Source organism: Silurus meridionalis, chromosome 3, assembly GCF_014805685.1.
Source record: "Silurus meridionalis isolate SWU-2019-XX chromosome 3, ASM1480568v1, whole genome shotgun sequence".
NCBI lineage: Eukaryota > Metazoa > Chordata > Actinopteri > Siluriformes > Siluridae > Silurus > Silurus meridionalis.
Genome location: NC_060886.1, coordinates 27,944,911 through 27,962,040, shown reverse-complemented (window position 1 = coordinate 27,962,040; position 17,130 = coordinate 27,944,911). Strand labels below are relative to the sequence as shown.

At 41.1% G+C, this 17,130-nt stretch overlaps 2 protein-coding genes across 7 annotated transcripts in view; both read left to right on the top strand.

The window, feature by feature from the left end:
• The first annotated feature begins 2,506 nt into the window (after positions 1-2,506).
• On the top strand, positions 2,507-4,095 carry tmem177 (transmembrane protein 177). Of its 3 annotated transcripts, none has more exons than XM_046845379.1 (2): positions 2,507-2,627; positions 2,953-4,095. In XM_046845379.1, the coding sequence occupies exon 2, from the start codon at positions 2,980-2,982 to the stop codon at positions 3,910-3,912; it is 933 nt and encodes a 310-aa protein (XP_046701335.1). In that variant the 5' UTR covers positions 2,507-2,627; positions 2,953-2,979; the 3' UTR covers positions 3,913-4,095. The 3 variants fall into 3 exon arrangements, with proteins under 3 accessions (XP_046701335.1, XP_046701336.1, XP_046701337.1); XM_046845380.1 differs by having other exon boundaries at positions 2,538-2,643; XM_046845381.1 differs by lacking the exon at positions 2,507-2,627 and adding an exon at positions 2,701-2,861.
• A 5,468-nt stretch (positions 4,096-9,563) lies between these two features.
• ptpn4a (protein tyrosine phosphatase non-receptor type 4a) overlaps positions 9,564-17,130 on the top strand; it is a 49,341-nt gene continuing 41,774 nt past the window's right edge. Inside the window, exon 1 of one of the 4 annotated variants that reach the window (XM_046844875.1) lies at positions 9,564-9,639. The gene's annotated coding sequence lies outside the window, so the exon portion shown is untranslated. The other 3 variants (XM_046844874.1, XM_046844877.1, XM_046844876.1) reach the window with 3 other exon arrangements.

Genomic DNA, 17,130 nt, shown 5'->3' with positions numbered 1-17,130 from the left:
TCATTATTATTATTATTATTATTATTATTATTATATTATAGGTATTATTATTATTATTATATATTATTGTATTATTATATTAATTATATATTATTATTATTATTATTATTAATATTATTATTATTATTATATTATTATTGTATTATTATATCAATTATAGGAAGTATTATTATTATTATTATTATTATTATTATTATTATATTAATTATAGGTATTATTATTATTATTATATATTATTGTATTATTATATTAATTATAGGTATTATTATTATTATTATTATTATATATTATTGTATTATTAGGAAGTCTTCACATTTAATTGTCCCCAATAATGGAGTACGCTCTGAGATTTCAGTAGTAATAAACCTAAAGGGGACCCAAAAAATTCCCAACTCCAGCGGTCCCATAAAATTTCTTTTTCCACCATAACGCTGGTTCATGCAAATCAAATCACAGGTGTCAGTGGGTGGGGGACTGTGCCTGTTGGGTCATGCGCATAACTCAACACAATCACGTGCGTATTATATTACTATTAAACATTTAGGATATCATTGTTGTTTAATTGTTACATACTACTCGATTTATTATTATTATTATTATTATTATTATTATTATTATTATTAACACAGCTTGTTGTTATTAACATTTGTGAACAGCAACTGTTTACATTTTGAAAACTATTTCTAATTAAAAGCCTGCTTGGTTAAATATTATATTATGAAGATAAAATAGAATAAATATAATTAATGCAATACTTTTTTTTTTTTATTAAATTGCTTAAATAATCAATGAAACTGGCACAAATTAAATTGATTAAATAAAATTAAATAAATAGAAACATTTTACAGTTTACATTTGTTAAACCACATTCGGGTAATACATATGTGTATGTAAGTGTGTGTGTGTAAGTGTGTGTGTGTGTGTGTGTGTGTGTGTGTGTGTGTGTGTGTGTGTGTGTTAGCATACTTCAACAAATGCCTTCATTTCTTCCATCTTTTATTCATTCACTCCCTCGATATGTGGAATTGTCAGGATTATCTTCTTTTAAAATAAATTCTTAAAGCTTGACATAAAAGGCTTAGCATAAAGCGCTAGCATTAGTCACTTGTCACTTCCTGGTTTAGAGTTTTCATGCATGTACAAATATAATCAAATTTCCAGTTCAGAGTGAGTGGCCATAATGACACTGTGCTAACTGTAGCTTCTTTTTTTATAGCCCTGACATTGTTTGTATGTTTGTATGTTTAATAATTAAAAAAAAGTTACAAAAATAGAGACAGAGACTAAACAAACTTGTGGTCCGCTACTTAATACGTTTATTGGGGTACTCACTATGTTCCTGCACATAAAAAGGATTGCATTAATGCCCTGTACCGAACATCAGTACGAATTCGTGTACAGTTACACCTCTATTACATACTGTATAATAATAAAAATGTAACTCAACTCACCATAATATAAAATCAGTGCAATTAATTTAGTCCGAAATATGAGCAAGAAATTGGCCTAGATGGAAATAGTCATATTTCAAAATATGTGAAATAAAATGAAAATAAAATAACCATTTAAACATGAATTATTTATGTGCAAATGATCCATAGTTCAGTACCGGCCAGCAGCCTCACACCATTATACTACCTCCACCAGCCTGGACTCGACACAAGGCAGAATGAGTTTATGGGTTCCTGCTCTTGCTGATTCTGATCCCACCATCTGTATATCTCAGCGAAAATTGAGATTCATTAGACCAGGCTACATTTTTCTTTCTTTAGCTGTCTGGTGTTGATGAGCCTGTGCCCATTGCACTACCATCTTCCAGTGCTTGTGTATAGAAGAGGAATCTGGTGTAGTCTTTAGCTGTTGTATATCATTCACATCATGGCTCAGTGGGTTTTCTTTTGTAAATCCATTTCTGCTCAGTACATAGAGTGATTATCCGAGTTACTGACAATCAGATTAATCTGTTGGATTTTCTGTATTACAAAATATATTTGGAATTTGCCAAGACACGCATATGGGTGTAACAGTGAGGTGGCTACATCTGGTGGCTACATCTGGACTTGTGTGTGTGTGTGTGTGTGTGTGTGTGTGTGTGTGTGGGTTTGGGTTAAATGGAAGTGTGACGTTGGTGGCAAAGGAAAGTCCTCACAATGATAGTAATGCATTGATGTGTGTATGTGTTCTGACGTCACTATGTAGAACGTCTTTAGATAGATAGATTGTTGTATATCTTATTTGTTACACGTTATTTTTAACCCTTTTTAGCATGGTGTCGCATGCTGATTCTTCTTCTTCTTCATGCTGATTAAGAAAGACAAAAAAGAAAGTAAATGTTTGACGCGTTTTTATTGTGAAACGTACACGCCGGGTGCTGGTTAGGGACGGCTGAATACCAAATAAACACGTAGTGCACTAGGTAGGAGGTACCAGTCGTACGAGTCATACTCTAGTTAGTGCACAGATTGAGGCGGATACACGTTGTATTGCGATGATCCCTAGCTCAGTGGTCGCTTCATATAACAGACGTAAAACTGACGCAAAGAGCGTAACGCTTTACGGCAGCCGGTTGCTGCTATGGTGCTCATGTGAATTGTCCTTGTGGATGTTCAGCACATATAGTGTTTTGGGTAAAGCTCATATCACGTAATTAAGTCATTTCTTTTAATGTTTATACGTTTGGACTGTAGATTATAAATGTTTTATGGTGTATTATATGAAATATATATAGGTTTTTGTAGGTAAATTGGATGAGAGCACATGAGAAGCAGCAATTCATCTTCAGTAGTAGTACTTTTTTAATATTTTTGGAATAAATTAATGTTTTAGAGACATTATAAAGTGAATTTTATATCAATTTGGAGGTAATTTGGGAGATCAAGTGCATTATGTTTGGGAGCTGCCAGGTCTGTTTACGTCATTCTGAATTTTGCATTGATTTGACATCATCCATAGGCACACTCCAGCACCAAAACCGAGGCGATGGCGTCTCATTTTCTAAAGTTCTCAGTGCTGGTGCAGAAATATCGGACGCCTCTTTTCGTTGCCGGCTGCAGCGTCGTCTTCGCGGCCGACATTTTCTACCACGTCTTCCCAGAGACCACGTACCGAAAGCTCTATCAGGCCTGGAGCAAAGGAGCGCCAACAACTTTGTCGGAGAAGCTGGAGGAGGTGTTTGTGCAGGTGCTGAAAGACTCGGCGGTGGGTTCTCCTGGCAGCTACACGGCTTTCGCCGCGTACGGTTTCCATCCGGTCGGCGCAGGGATTCCGTGGCTTCCCTCGGGAGCGCATATCGGCATCCCGTCCAACTTCAACAGCACCCCGGACGAGCCGTCGGGAATCACTAACCGCACCATTCTCATCAACGGGAAAGAAGTGGATTGGGACAGTGAGACAGGAAGCACACTGAGAAACGCCCTGGTGGTGTCGGAAGATGCTCAGAAGTTCGCCGTGGCACGCGAGGTGGCTCGGTTGAAGTGTGCCGGCCCTATCTTGCATGCTGCTGTGGCTCCAACCTGCTTGGCTGGAGCCTGGATCTACAGCGTGGCTCTCAAGCAAATCTTCGGTCTTTTCGCCCGATCTGTTATCCTCAGAGCCGGGGTTAACGCGCTCGCTCTGGGTCTGGGAGCTGTATCTTACTTTTTAGCTTCTGACACTGTGAATCAGCGGCTGGAGTTTTATTCAGACCGGCGCGCTGCCAGCCTGTCCAAGAGCTACGCGAAGGGTGGGGTTGAGTTCTATGAGAAGATTCTGCTCAGGAATCAGACCCTGCGTTTGCTGATGGGGCAGAAAGGAGCGGAGATGTACACACCGAGCGGCAATCTGTTCCCCGCCAGCCTGATGAGCATGAAACATGCGCCGTACACGGCGAGGCGCGACCGAATTCTCAGTCTTCTGAAAGACGAGAAAGAATAAATTGGGAAAAAAAATGACTGCATTTATAAGGACTTGATTTATACATGTTGTAAAGAAGGCTGTTAAGATCAAATATACTGTATGTCCTGTTCATCGAAAAAAGTTTTTAAAGTAGCAGTGAAAAGCTTTCAGGGTTTTCTCGTAGAAAAAGAATGAGCGGCAATAAAGATTTCCTCACACGTTTTTTCGTCTTGGCTTTATTTTTGTAAAATCAATAATAATCAATAATCGTGTTTCATCTGAGGTCGTATTTTCCTGATTGTACGACTTGATGAATTTTTTATTATGTCCTGATACATAACATCATAGAAAGTATATTGATATGTAAATCAAAAATGGTGTATTTTTATTGATATATAAATTTGTGTTTTTGTTCCAAAAGTTCGATCAAAGGACCTGAAAATGCCAGTTGGATTGAACATTGGAACAGTGAAGATTCCTGTAGCATTTGCTGGATTGTAGAGGAGATGAACGCCCATGTTTGTGATGAGAGGCTTCTAATGCGTAATCAACTGGTGACTAGACACCATTTTGGGCAATGTACAAATGTTTTTTGTAGAATACATACAGAATTTAAGAATAGAATTTAAAAACAATTCTCCCATTAGGGGGCGCCACAGCGGATCATCCGTCTCCATACCCCCCTGTCCTCTACATCTGCCTCTGTCACTCCAACTACCTGCATGTCTTCCCTCACCACAAGTTCATTCCTGATCTAAGAAACGCTCAGTAAACAGTAGCCACTATTACTACCTGTTTATTAATACAAAATATATATATATATTTTTAAACTAATGAATGAATTCAGGCTGAACATCCATCATATAGAACACAAGCATAGAAAAGATGATCATGTGATCAGTCATGTTTCCATCACCGACTCCCTCTGTCTCATCCACGTGAACCCCAGACTTCTTGTTGTCTTCTGCCTGCTTGTTGTTAGCTTCATAAACTAGCCTACGTCTGTGGAGTGTGTGTGTGTGTGTGTGAGAGAGAGCCAGGAAATGATACACCAGCAGTAGAAAAAAACCAAGACAAAAAATAGATTTGATGAGCTGAAAACCGCATGCGATGAGAGGAAACTCTACCGATCATGTCACCAAATAGACCATTATACCATGATAATACCGTTAGAACTAAAGTAACGAGTCTGGTTTGAAAATGTGAGAAGTAGAAAGTGTGTGAAAAATCTGAAATTTGAGATGAACGGACTTAAAATAGATAGGCAGAAAATGTTCTTATTTGAATAGCCTTCACAGATTTCACTGAAACATGGTCCAGGAATAGAGCTGAATAATTACCAGTTCTCTTGTTAGCGCTTGGCGTCATGTTGATCGCATGCTCAGTGAGGACATTTCTTAAAAAAAGAGAAGGAGCTGTTATTAGCTGTTTATTTAGCCGTTAAAAGCATAGCACATGATTAAAGATTCTTTCACTTCCACTGCTCTTATTAGTTCTCACAATCCGGTGTTTTGTATTGTTTTAAAGACTATAATCACACTCTTGATGTCAAACAAATGAGGATGGGTTCCCGTTTTGAGTCTGGTTCCTCTCAAGGTTTCTTCCTCATAACATCTAAGGGAGTCATCACAGTCACCATGGCTGCTCATCAGGGATAAATACACATCTGTAAAGCTGGATTGAGACAATGTCTGTTGTGGAAAGCGCCATAGAAATCAACGTGACTATTTTTAGCCATTTCAGTACTTCAGATTTTGTCTAAAGCTCCCTCTCAGATTTTAATGGCTCTCTAGAGATTAGTGATTTATATAGAAAAAGCTTTGAGTGTCTAATCATATCCTCATGAAGCCCCGGTGTTGCTGTAGGTGTTCAATCTGAGCAGTAGTGATCCTATGAACACAGAGCCCTCAGGCATTACAGCTCAGTGTGTATACACACATACTGTCTACACACTTTAGTGTTGGGAATCTATGTCTTTGGGACGTGGGAGGAAACTGGAGAACCTACAGGAAATAACATGGACATGAGGATAACGTGAAATAACACATGGTAAACTCGAGTGTTTTGGATTTTGGTTTCTGGAAATTTCTGCCCTTCAGATATAGAGATATTCACTTTGAAGTAGCTTCCAGTGTTCCTGTTTTTTGTTTTTCTCCTCTTCTTCTGTATGTGCAACCTGATCTTAATATACACTTATTGATCTTAATATACTGTTAAATCAAGAAATCACTTCTTCCAGCTTTCCATTAGGGGGCGCCACAGCGGATCATCCATCTCCATACTACTCTGTCTTCTACATCTGCCTCTTTCACCCCAGCCACCTGCATGTCTCCCCTTACCACATCCATAAACCTCCTCCTTGGTCTTTCTCTTTTCTTTCTTACTGGTGTCTCCATCCTCAGCATTCTCCTACTGATATACCCCATGTCCCTCCTCTGCACATGTTCAAACCATCTCAATCTCACCTCCCTCACCTTGTCTCCAAAACGTCCTACATGCGCTGTCCCTCTAATAAACTCATTTCTAATCCTGTCCATCGTCGTCACTCCCAACGAAAACCTCAACATCTTCAGCTCTGCTACCTCCAGTTCCACCTCCTGTCTTTTATTCAATGCCACTGTCTCTAATCCATACAACATCTCAGGTCTCACCACAGTCCTATAAACTTTCCCTTTCACTCTCACAGATACTCTTCTATCACAAATCACTCCTGCTATCACTTTTCTCCACCCACTCCACCCTGCCTGCACTCTTTTCTTCACTTCTCTAACACACTCTCCATTACCACAGTGTTCATGATTCAACAATAAGAAAGAGACTGAGCAAAAATGGCAAGTTCCAAGCCAAAAGTCACTGCTGATTTGGCCAAATATTCTGTGGACTGAATATTTTAAAAATAAAACAACATTTCATTAAAAAAATACAAATAAAATAAAACTTTATACCAACAGTGAAACATGGTGGTGGTAGTGTGATGATCTGCGTGGCAGCTTCAAGACCTGGACGCCTTGCAATAATTGATGGGACCATTAATTTCTAAACTCCTGTAGCTGAGGAAGTTAATGCTGTTAATGTTTGACAGGTTAGAAGGGTTTTGGCAGCAAAACGGGGACCGAAACAATATTAGGCAGATGGTCATAATGTTATGCTTGACATGTATGTATGTATGTATGAATGTATGTATGGATAGATAGATAGATAGATAGATAGATAGATAGATAGATAGATAGATAGATAGATAGATAGATAGATAGATAGATAGATAGCTTTTTACTGTATATCAGAAATAAAAGGTGAATTGTTTGCACCGAGCTGTGTATTGTAGAGTGATGTCGCACTTTGGACGCTAGATGGCGGTGTTTATCCACACAAGCAGAAAGCACCATGTCTAATTGAAGTATGGTGAGACATCATGTCAACTAGGACAGTTTAAAATGCAGCATTTATTTCCTAGTCTTATAAGTGAAAGTCAAACTTTATGCTACTGAAATTTGTAGAGAATTGAGAGAAAAAACAGAAGTTTAAAAAAGAATTGATTATAAAACTGTCATGACTAATGCCTTACATATTCTATAATTAAACATTTAGATAGATAGATAGATAGATAGATAGATAGATAGATAGATAGATAGATAGATAGATAGATAGATAGATAGATAGATAGATAGATTTTTTTTTACTGTATATCAGAAACAAAAGGTGAAGTGTTTGCACTGAGCTGTGTATTGTAGCGTGATGTCGCACTTTGGACGCTAGATGGCGGTGTATGTATTTATGTGTATGTATTTACATACATACACTATACGGTCTATGTACACACCTGAGCATCAGGTTTATTTGTGCTTTTTGCAAATCCAGTTCTAGATCGAATCCCTCGAACAGTTTGGAAAAAAAATCTAGAGCCTTACTCCTAAAAGTTAGTGCTAGGCTGTAGACCTTCAATTTAATATCTTTAATTATTTGTATTGTACAGGGTTTAAATATTGGCCCCCTGTGTGTAATATGAGCCCTGTGCCCTGGTGGCGCTCTGACACTGAGCCCTGTTGCATGGGTTGCCAGATCCTTGCGGCAATATTAACAACAATATATCGAAAGCCACATTGTTCATACACAAACCAGTTTATCACAACAGCAGAAGTAAGCTGGGAGAATTGTCACCTTCAAACACACACACACACACACACACACACACACACACACACACACACACACACACATTCACACATACATTCACATGAAGTGCGATTGGTACGCCTCTGCATGTCTTGGGAGGTAAAATGAAATCGATAAGAGGAAATCCTCAGGAACCTGGGAAGAACATGCATCACGTGTGTTTATGGAGCCTTCTGGGCCATTGAGCAACACCTACTAATAACTGAGCAGTAGAAGGTTTAGGACCTTGCTCAAGGGCCCCGTACTTGCAGCTTGGTGGTGCTGGGATGTGAACTTGTGACCTTCTTGTGACCTTCTTAAACACTGAGTTACCACCTCACCTTTCTATCATATGCAACACAAAATATTATATAAAGAAATAAGAGGTTTTTTTTATATGTTCATTACAGCACAGTGAAATTCTTCATTCACACATCTCAGCATTGTTAGGAAGCTGTGGTCAGAGATGATTACAGCACCCCCAGAGCACAGAGGGTCTAAATGCATCGCTCAAGCATTGAAGGCTTGAACCAGAACCTTAACAATAATCCAGAGTCTTAACCACTAGGCTTCTCTTCTTTTTTTTTTTTTTTTTGCACAAATTTTGCAAAAATGTTAGAAAAAAATTGCGAAATGAAAAAAAAAGCATACCATTAAATAAACTGCAACGAGTGTGTGCTTTATTACATAAAAAAAATTGTTATTGGCAACAAATCACTGTGGTGTAAGAATAAAACATTTATAGATGTGCTATATTATTATTATTATAATTTATTGATTGATTGATTGATTGATTGATTTATTTTTGTGGTCAGCACTTCAAAAAGTTCCCCACCACTGACCCGTGGATAATTTGGTACCACTGAAACAATAAAAACAAAATGTATTTTATTTAAATTTTTTATTATTTAAAAAAAAAATTGCCTTTCGTGATTCAAACAATTTATTGCAGGACAAAAGGTCAAGGGTATAAGTGCACTTTTAAAGGAGGGTTAAAGCGGATCTGGCAACACCGGTGCTTTCATCTGAATCGCGCGCGCGTGTGTGTGCGCGCGCGTGTGTATGTGTGTCAGCGGCGAGCCGAGAAAGAGACTACTGATCACATTCAGCGCTCGTGACGTGAGAATGCTCCGACGGTAGTCGAGTGCGCGCGCGCGTCCCCCCCTCGCGATTCCCCGTGGACGGTGCACTTTCTTTTCTTTTCTTTTCTTTTCTTTTTTTTTTTTCCTCCACCCCCGGCGATTTCCCGTGGTTTCCTCTTCTTTTCACTGTGTGTGGATTTATCCCCCCTTTTTCCAGGACTGGACACGGAACAGTAGAGGCCCCGCGGAGCGTGCGTGCGCGCGCGCGCTTGTGTGTGTGTGTGTGTGTGTGTGTGTGTGTGTGTGCCGGTGCTTCCTTCGGGCAAGAATAGCGATGAGGTTTCCTCCTCGGTCTGCGCCGCGGCTCATCTGACGCTGGCATTCCCGGTTTCCTCGCCCACGGTGTCCCCTTTTTTTTTACCTCCCGCGAGAGCGCGCGCGTGCACGTGTGTGTGTGCGCGCGTGTGTGTTCTCGTCTCCTAGAGAAACTGCATTTTCTCAAACCTGGACACGTCTGGAGCGGTGTATGAGGGTAAGCGATCTGAACATTATTACACACATTCTGCTAGCCAGTTAGCATAACCGTTGTTGTTGTTTATTTGTTTGTTTGTTTGTTTGTTTGTTTGTTGTTATTAGACGTGTTTTCTTGCTGCGCGTGCCAGTTGCACTCAGCAAGCAACCCTTAGTGAGCCCCAGCTTGCAGTTGCGTAGGTTAATAAAGTTTTTAGGTCACCCTGTCAGTGTGTGTGTGTGTGTGTGTGTGTGTGTGTGTGTGTGTGTGAGTGAGACGCGTTGCAAGAAAGTCATGCTGCCAGTGGATTCTTTTCTTTTTATTTATGTATGTTTTTCTTTTACAAGGTAACAATATGTGGCGGTGTGTTTTCATGTTGTTTTCAATGTGCATGTGCTCTTTAGTACGGGGTGTGTGTGTGTGTGTGTGTGTGTGTGTGTGTGTGTGTAGGTGAGGAATGTAGGGACATGGCGCGATCACTTTACTCTGTAATCTTTGCAGTTTTTGTATTTTGTATTTGTGTTACAAATGTTGAAGAACCACAGGAAAGTGAAAGTGCACTTCTCTACATGACTACTGCTGGATTTTATTCCCTTCATCACACAGCAGGAGTGTAGTGTGTGTGTGTGTGTGTGTGTGTGTGTGTGTGTGTGTGTGAGAGATCCAGCAGAAATGTAGTGTAGTGTGTGTGTGTGTGTGTGTGTGTGTGTGTGTGTGTGTGTGTGTGTGTGTGTGTGAGATCCAGCAGAAATGTAGTGTAGTGTAATATATGTGTGTGTGTGTGTGTGTGTGTGTGTGTGTGTGTGTGTGTGTGTGTGTGTGTGTGATCCAGCAGAAATGTAGTGTAGTGTGTGAGATCCAGCAGAAATGTAGTGTGTGTGTGATCCATCAGAAATGTGGAGTGTGTGAGATCCAGCAGAAATGTAGTGTGTGTGTGTGTGTGTGTGTGTGTGTGTGATCCAGCAGAAATGTGTGTGTGTGTGTGATCCATCAGAAATGTGGAGTGTGTGATCCATCAGAAATGTGGAGTGTGTGAGATCCAGCAGAAATGTAGTGTGTGTGTGTGTGTGTGTGTGTGTGTGTGTGTGATCCAGCAGAAATGTGTAGTGTGTGTGAGATCCAGCAGAAATGTAGTGTGTGTGTGATCCATCAGAAATGTGGAGTGTGTGTGTGTGTGTGTGTGTGTAGTGTGTGTGAGATCCAGCAGAAGTGTAGTGTAATGTGTGTGTGTGTGTGTGTGTGTGTGTGTGTGTGTGTGTGTGAGAGAAAGGATCCAGCAGAAATGTGTAGTGTGTGTGTGTGTGTGTGTGTGTGTGTGTGTGTGTGTGTGTGTGTGTGTGTGTGTGTGTGTGTGTGTGTGTGTGTGAGAGATCCAGCAGAAATGTAGTGTGTGTGAGATCCATCAGAAATGTGTAGTGTGTGAGAGAGGATCCAGCAGAAATGTGTAGTGTGTGTGTGTGTGTGTGTGTGTGTGTGTGTGTGTGTGTGTGTGGTGTGTGTGTGTGTGTGTGTGAGATCCAGCAGAAGTGTAGTGTAATGTGTGTGTGTGTGTGTGTGTGTGTGTGTGTGTGTGATCCAGCAGAAATGTGTAGTGTAGTGTGTGAGATCCAGCAGAAATGTAGTGTGTGTGTGATCCATCAGAAATGTGGAGTGTGTGAGATCCAGCAGAAATGTAGTGTGTGTGTGTGTGTGTGTGTGTGTGTGTGTGTGTGTGTGTGTGTGTATGTGATCCAGCAGAAATGTGTAGTGTGTGTGAGATCCAGCAGAAATGTAGTGTGTGTGTGTGATCCATCAGAAATGTGGAGTGTGTGAGATCCAGCAGAAATGTAGTGTGTGTGTGTGTGTGTGTGTGTGTGTGTGTGTGTGTGTGTGTGTGTGTGTGTGTGATCCAGCAGAAATGTGTAGTGTAGTGTGTGTGTGATCCAGCAGAAATGTAGTGTAGTGTGAGATCCAGCAGAAATGTAGTGTGTGTGATCCATCAGAAATGTAGTGTGTGAGATCCAGCAGAAATGTAGTGTGTGTGTGTGTGTGTGTGTGTGTGTGTGTGTGTGTGTGTGTGTGTGTGTGTGTGTGTGTGTGTGTGTGTGATCCAGAAGGAGGGTAGTGTGTGTGTGTGATTGAGAAGGAGGAAGTGTATTAGTGTGTGTGTGATCCAGAAGGAGAGTAGTGTATTAGTGTGTGTGTGTGTGTGTGTGTGTGTGTGTGTGTGTGTGTGTGTGTGTGTGATCTAGAAGGAGGAAGTGTATTAGTGTGAGTGATCCAGAAGGAGGGTAGTGTATTAGTGTGAGTGATCTAGAAGGAGGGTAGTGTATTATTGTGTGTGATCGAGAAGGAGGAAGTGTATTAGTGTGTGTGTGATCCAGAAGGAGAGTTGTGTGTGTGTGTGTGTGTGTGTGTGTGTGTGTGTGAACTAGAAGGAGGGTAGTGTGTGTGTGTGTGTGTGTGATCCAGAAGGAGGTAGTGTATTAGTGTGAGTGATCCAGAAGGAGGTAGTGTATTAGTGTGAGTGATCCAGAAGGAGGGTAGTGTATTAGTGTGAGTGATCCAGAAGGAGGGTAGTGTATTAATGTGTGTGTGATCCAGAAGGAGGGTAGTGTATTAGTGTGTGTGTGATCCAGAAGGAGGGTAGTGTATTAGTGTGTGTGTGATCCAGAAGGAGGGTAGTGTATTAACGTGTGTGTGATCCAGAAGTAGGGTTGTGTGTGTGTGTGTGATCCAGAAGGAGTAGTGTATTAGTGTGTGTGTGTGTGTGTGTGTGTGTGTGTGTGTGTGTGTGTGTGTGTGTGTGTGTGATCTAGAAGGAGGAAGTGTATTAGTGTGAGTGATCCAGAAGGAGGGTAGTGTATTGTGTGTGTGTGTAGTGTGTGTGTGATCTAGAAGGAGGGTAGTGTATTATTGTGTGTGATTGAGAAGGAGGAAGTGTATTAGTGTGTGTGTGATCCAGAAGGAGAGTTGTGTGTGTGTGTGTGTGTGTGTGTGTGTGTGTGTGTGTGTGAACTAGAAGGAGGGTAGTGTATTTGTGTGTGTGTGATCCAGAAGGAGGGTAGTGTATTAGTGTGAGTGATCCAGAAGGAGGGTAGTGTATTGTGTGTGTGTGATCCAGAAGGAGGTAGTGTATTAGTGTGAGTGATCCAGAAGGAGGGTAGTGTATTAATGTGTGTGTGATCCAGAAGGAGGGTAGTGTATTAGTGTGTGTGTGTGATCCAGAAGGAGGGTAGTGTATTAGTGTGTGTGTGATCCAGAAGGAGGGTAGTGTATTAACGTGTGTGTGATCCAGAAGTAGGGTTGTGTGTGTGTGTGTGTATGTGTGTGTGTGTGTGTGTGTGTGTGTGTGTGTGTGTGTGTGTGTGATCCAAAAGAAGGGTAGTGTATTGTGTGTGATCGAGAAGGAGGAAGTGTATTAGTGTGTGAGTGATCCAGAAGGAGGGTAGTGTATTAGTGTGTGTGATCCAGACTGTAACGTGTCTAATAGGACTATATATATGCAACAGACCGTTATTGTGTTGTCTAGCAGGAGGGATCTAGTGTATGGCAGCATGTGATCCAGTTGGAGAATAGTGTAGTGTGTGATGTGTCAGCATTGTTTTGTGCAATCCAGACAGATTGTGTTTAGTGTATCCAAAAGTATTTCCCAAGTGTGCATGTTTTATATCGTGACATGGCAGTGTGTATTGAAGCAGGAGCATAGTGATGCGTCTGATCCAGTAGCAGACTTGTGTGTTATTTGGGGTGTGATCCAGCAGCGTGGTTCAGAAGTAGAGGAGTGCGTGTGAACCATGTGTGAGTGTAGCGTGTCTAAACAAGTTGTTACACTCATCATGTATGGGATCATGTGATTGGATGTGTTTTTGCCCCGATGCTTTGATTCACAGTGTTCTAGAGGTGAAATTGAATATAGGAACGGGGAACTACGGAATCAAAAAAAGTGTCATGGTCTTTTAGATAAGTGTCATAGCAGCAGTCACAGACTTTAATCCAAATTTTATGACGATGCAATGCCTTCAGCTGTCTTTGATTGCGTTGTACCCCTTGTAAGACCACCGATCTCATACTCCTAACCGAGGAATTTGGGGATGGTGGCTTCTGGAACCATAAGGGGCATTTATTGATTGGTTGATTTCTTTAATTATTTATTGTTGATTAAATTGGTCTGGTGCTGGACCATAAGATTCCAATGTGCCTTTTTTGATCATCCCATTCAACATTTCGTATGAGAACCTCCACTCTTCTGGGAGGATGTTCCACTAGATTTTAGATAGATGTGCTCATTCAGATTAACAAGGGCTTTCGAGAGCCTCCAGCTTTGTGGTAGTATTTTGGGAAAGTAATTCTCTTTAGCATTTTAATGACATCGAAGTCTGTCCATGTAACAGATTATTAATGGTTCATTAGGTCCTGTAGTCTGGTGGAAATAAACAGGGTTTTATTTTATTCCCGTTTTGGTGTATCTACCAGGATTTCCATCGTTCCCGTTGAGTTGTCGGTTCAATTATTAATGGATTATTAGCCATTTAAGCGTTGTCCTTTCTTCCCTGACGTTTTTTTTTTGGTGAAGCAGAGCTTGGACTACAGCGCCGTGTCTTGAAAGGTTTAATTTGGGGAAACAGCATTTGGTAGCTGGTTTCAGGGGGTCAGCTGTTGGAAGAGGACCTCCTGCAGTGCCCTGGCACACGCTGGCGCACACACCTCAGCTGGAAGCATGCAGGGCTGGCGTTGTGTGTGTGTGTGTGTGTGTGTGTGTGTGTGTGTGAGGGTGGGGGTTTTGGCTGGATGGTTGAGGCAGGTGTTTGGACATTTGTGAGTGTGAACACCTGCCCACTTCAAGATCGGAGGCCTAACTGATTAAGCACTCTTGAGAATTCCTTACGTTCAACCATCGGCACGTCACGAACTTCAGCGCCCACTCTGCTCTATACGGCTCAGAATCCTGAGGTAATTGGTTTGAAGCAGGCTTCGAAGGCGGACTCGGCTTTAGTCGTGTACTAACTACAAGCCGATACATTGAGAAATTGAGAACTTTCTCTTTCTGCGACACGTCAGTGCGACTCGTAAGCGAACCCACTCAACATCCGGATATATCTCCTTTAATCATTTTTGAGGTTATGACCTGTTCTCTGATGGACACTTTATATGAATTATGGCCCATGGTGCTTTCACGGTTCTGGGAGTTTAACCCTCCACAGTAACCTCATGGATCTCGAGGCTTCAAGATGAAGACTATCATAGGATCACTTCAGGAGCGTGGAGCTCGATAGAGAGTGGAGACGAGGGGGAGGAAAAGAAACGGGGATTATCAGGTATGCTTAATGTTACGTAACGGATAAGGGCAAGAGCGAGCAGGGACTCCGTCATAACTAAAAGGGAGAGCCAGAAGGTAACACGAGGAAAAAAAAAAGAGCCGCCTTTAATCAACATTCTGTTTAAATACATTCGAGAACTCATAACTATGCTGCTTCAAGGAATTACATGCCTTATATATTTGTAAGTATCGTTAGCTATTAGCTGTCGTATTATTTGATTAAACTGTCCCGTGAGCCAGAATTCTGGCACCTTCCAAGCTTCCATGTTGGCGTTATCCGAACAGAGAGCACTCTGGGGTGTTGGTCAAGAAGAGACACGTCCTGTACAGGTAATGCTGTTTCGACAGGTTCTATCATCTGCTTGTTTTTGTGTTGTTTTTTTTTTTACTAAAGAAGCGGGGGATCGCCACGCGCACTTAGGATTCGTAGCGAACGCCGACGTGGCACTCCCAAACGCTGTTCTTTGTATCATCGTATATATAAAAGGCGCGACATTTATTTTACATTTTTTTATTTTTTTTGTCCGCGACCACACCACACCACAGCAGAGAAGGAGAGCGAAATTCTCGTGAAATCGCACCATAGCGCTCTATTAAAGGCTTAATTATTTTCGCAGCGGCGACAGGAACAGTTAAAAACGCTTTGAAAGTCATATATAAAGTGAGGTTGATTTATACCGGTTTTATCCTTTCGACAGTCAGGGACTCGTGGTGGTTTCAGAGGCGAATTTATTTTAACAGCAAGTCTATTAAGTGAAGGAAGAAAGCGATGCATAAATGAGAGGAGGGCGTCAGTCTGGGAATTGTTTAGTTTTAGCATTTATTGTACTGCAAAAAAAAAAAAACATCCCATTCCACATCTCAATTTGCTGTTCTAATAAATCTCCACTCTTCTGAGCTTAATTATAACAATGAATGAGGACTAAGTGTGGAATGGGATGTTCAAAAAAGAACAGGTGTCCTTACAACTTTTGCCCATATATTGTGTATGTGTGTGTATGTATATACCGTAATTTCCGGACTATTAAGCGCACCCAAATATAAGCCGCACCCACTGAATTTGACACAGATTTTTATTTTGAACATAAATACACTGCACCTGTCTATAAGCCGCAGGTGTCTACACTGAAACTAATGAACTTTACACAGGCTTTAACGAAAGACCGTGTCTGTTACACGGCTTGTATCTAAACAGTAGCCTACCAAGAAAGTCATTGTTCACTGTCTTCCTCCTTCCTTTCACAACAATTTCTCTCGGGAGTTTATCTTTTGGCATCGTCGTGCGTTTAAAAATCACCATCGGTGAAGTTTTTCTCCCGATGCCGTGCAGCTCAGAACACAGGTGAAGTGTGTTTTTTTTCATGCCCGGTTGTTTTCAGCGTGACGAATGATTCTCATTTCCTGTTGACAGTCCGAGTGAGCGGCAGGTCAAACATCAGAGGAACATCATCCATATTTATGATGTGGTGCGGCCCGATTCAGTGGGAGCGCATCTGATTTAATATAAAGAGTTTCATTGGTTCACTTGAACCCGTTCAGCAATTTCATTGGTCTAATGTTATGGGGCTCTGTTTTTTGGCTTGAAGTTTGTGAAACCGGGAAAAATCCATAAATTAGCCGCTTCGTTGTTTAAGCGTGGGAAAAAAGTAGCGTCTTATAGTCCGGAAAATACGGTGTGTGTGTGTGTGTGTGTGTGTGTGTGTGTGTGTGTGTGTGTGTGTGTGTGTGTGTATGTGTGTGTATGTGTATGTATGAAATATATACAGTGAGGAAAATAAGTATTTGAACACCCTGCTATTTTGCAATTTCTCCCACTTAGAAATCATGGAGGGGTCTGAAATTGTCATCGTAGGTGCATGTCCACTGTGAGAGACATAATCTAAAAAAAATCCAGAAATCACAATGTATGATTTTTAAACTATTTATTTGTATGATACAGCTGCAAAAAAGTATTTGAACACCTGAGAAAGTCAATGTTAATATCTGGTACAGGAGCCTTTGTTTGCAATTACAGAGGTCAAACGTTTCCTGTAGTTTTTCACCAGGTTTGCACACACTGCAGGAGGGATTTTGGCCCACTCCTCCACACAGATCTTCTCTAGATCTGTCAGGTTTCTGGCCTGTCGCTGAGAAACACGGAGTTTGAGCTCCTCCAAAGATTCTCTATTGGGTTTAGGTCTGAGACTGGCTAGGCCACGCCAGAACCTTGATAT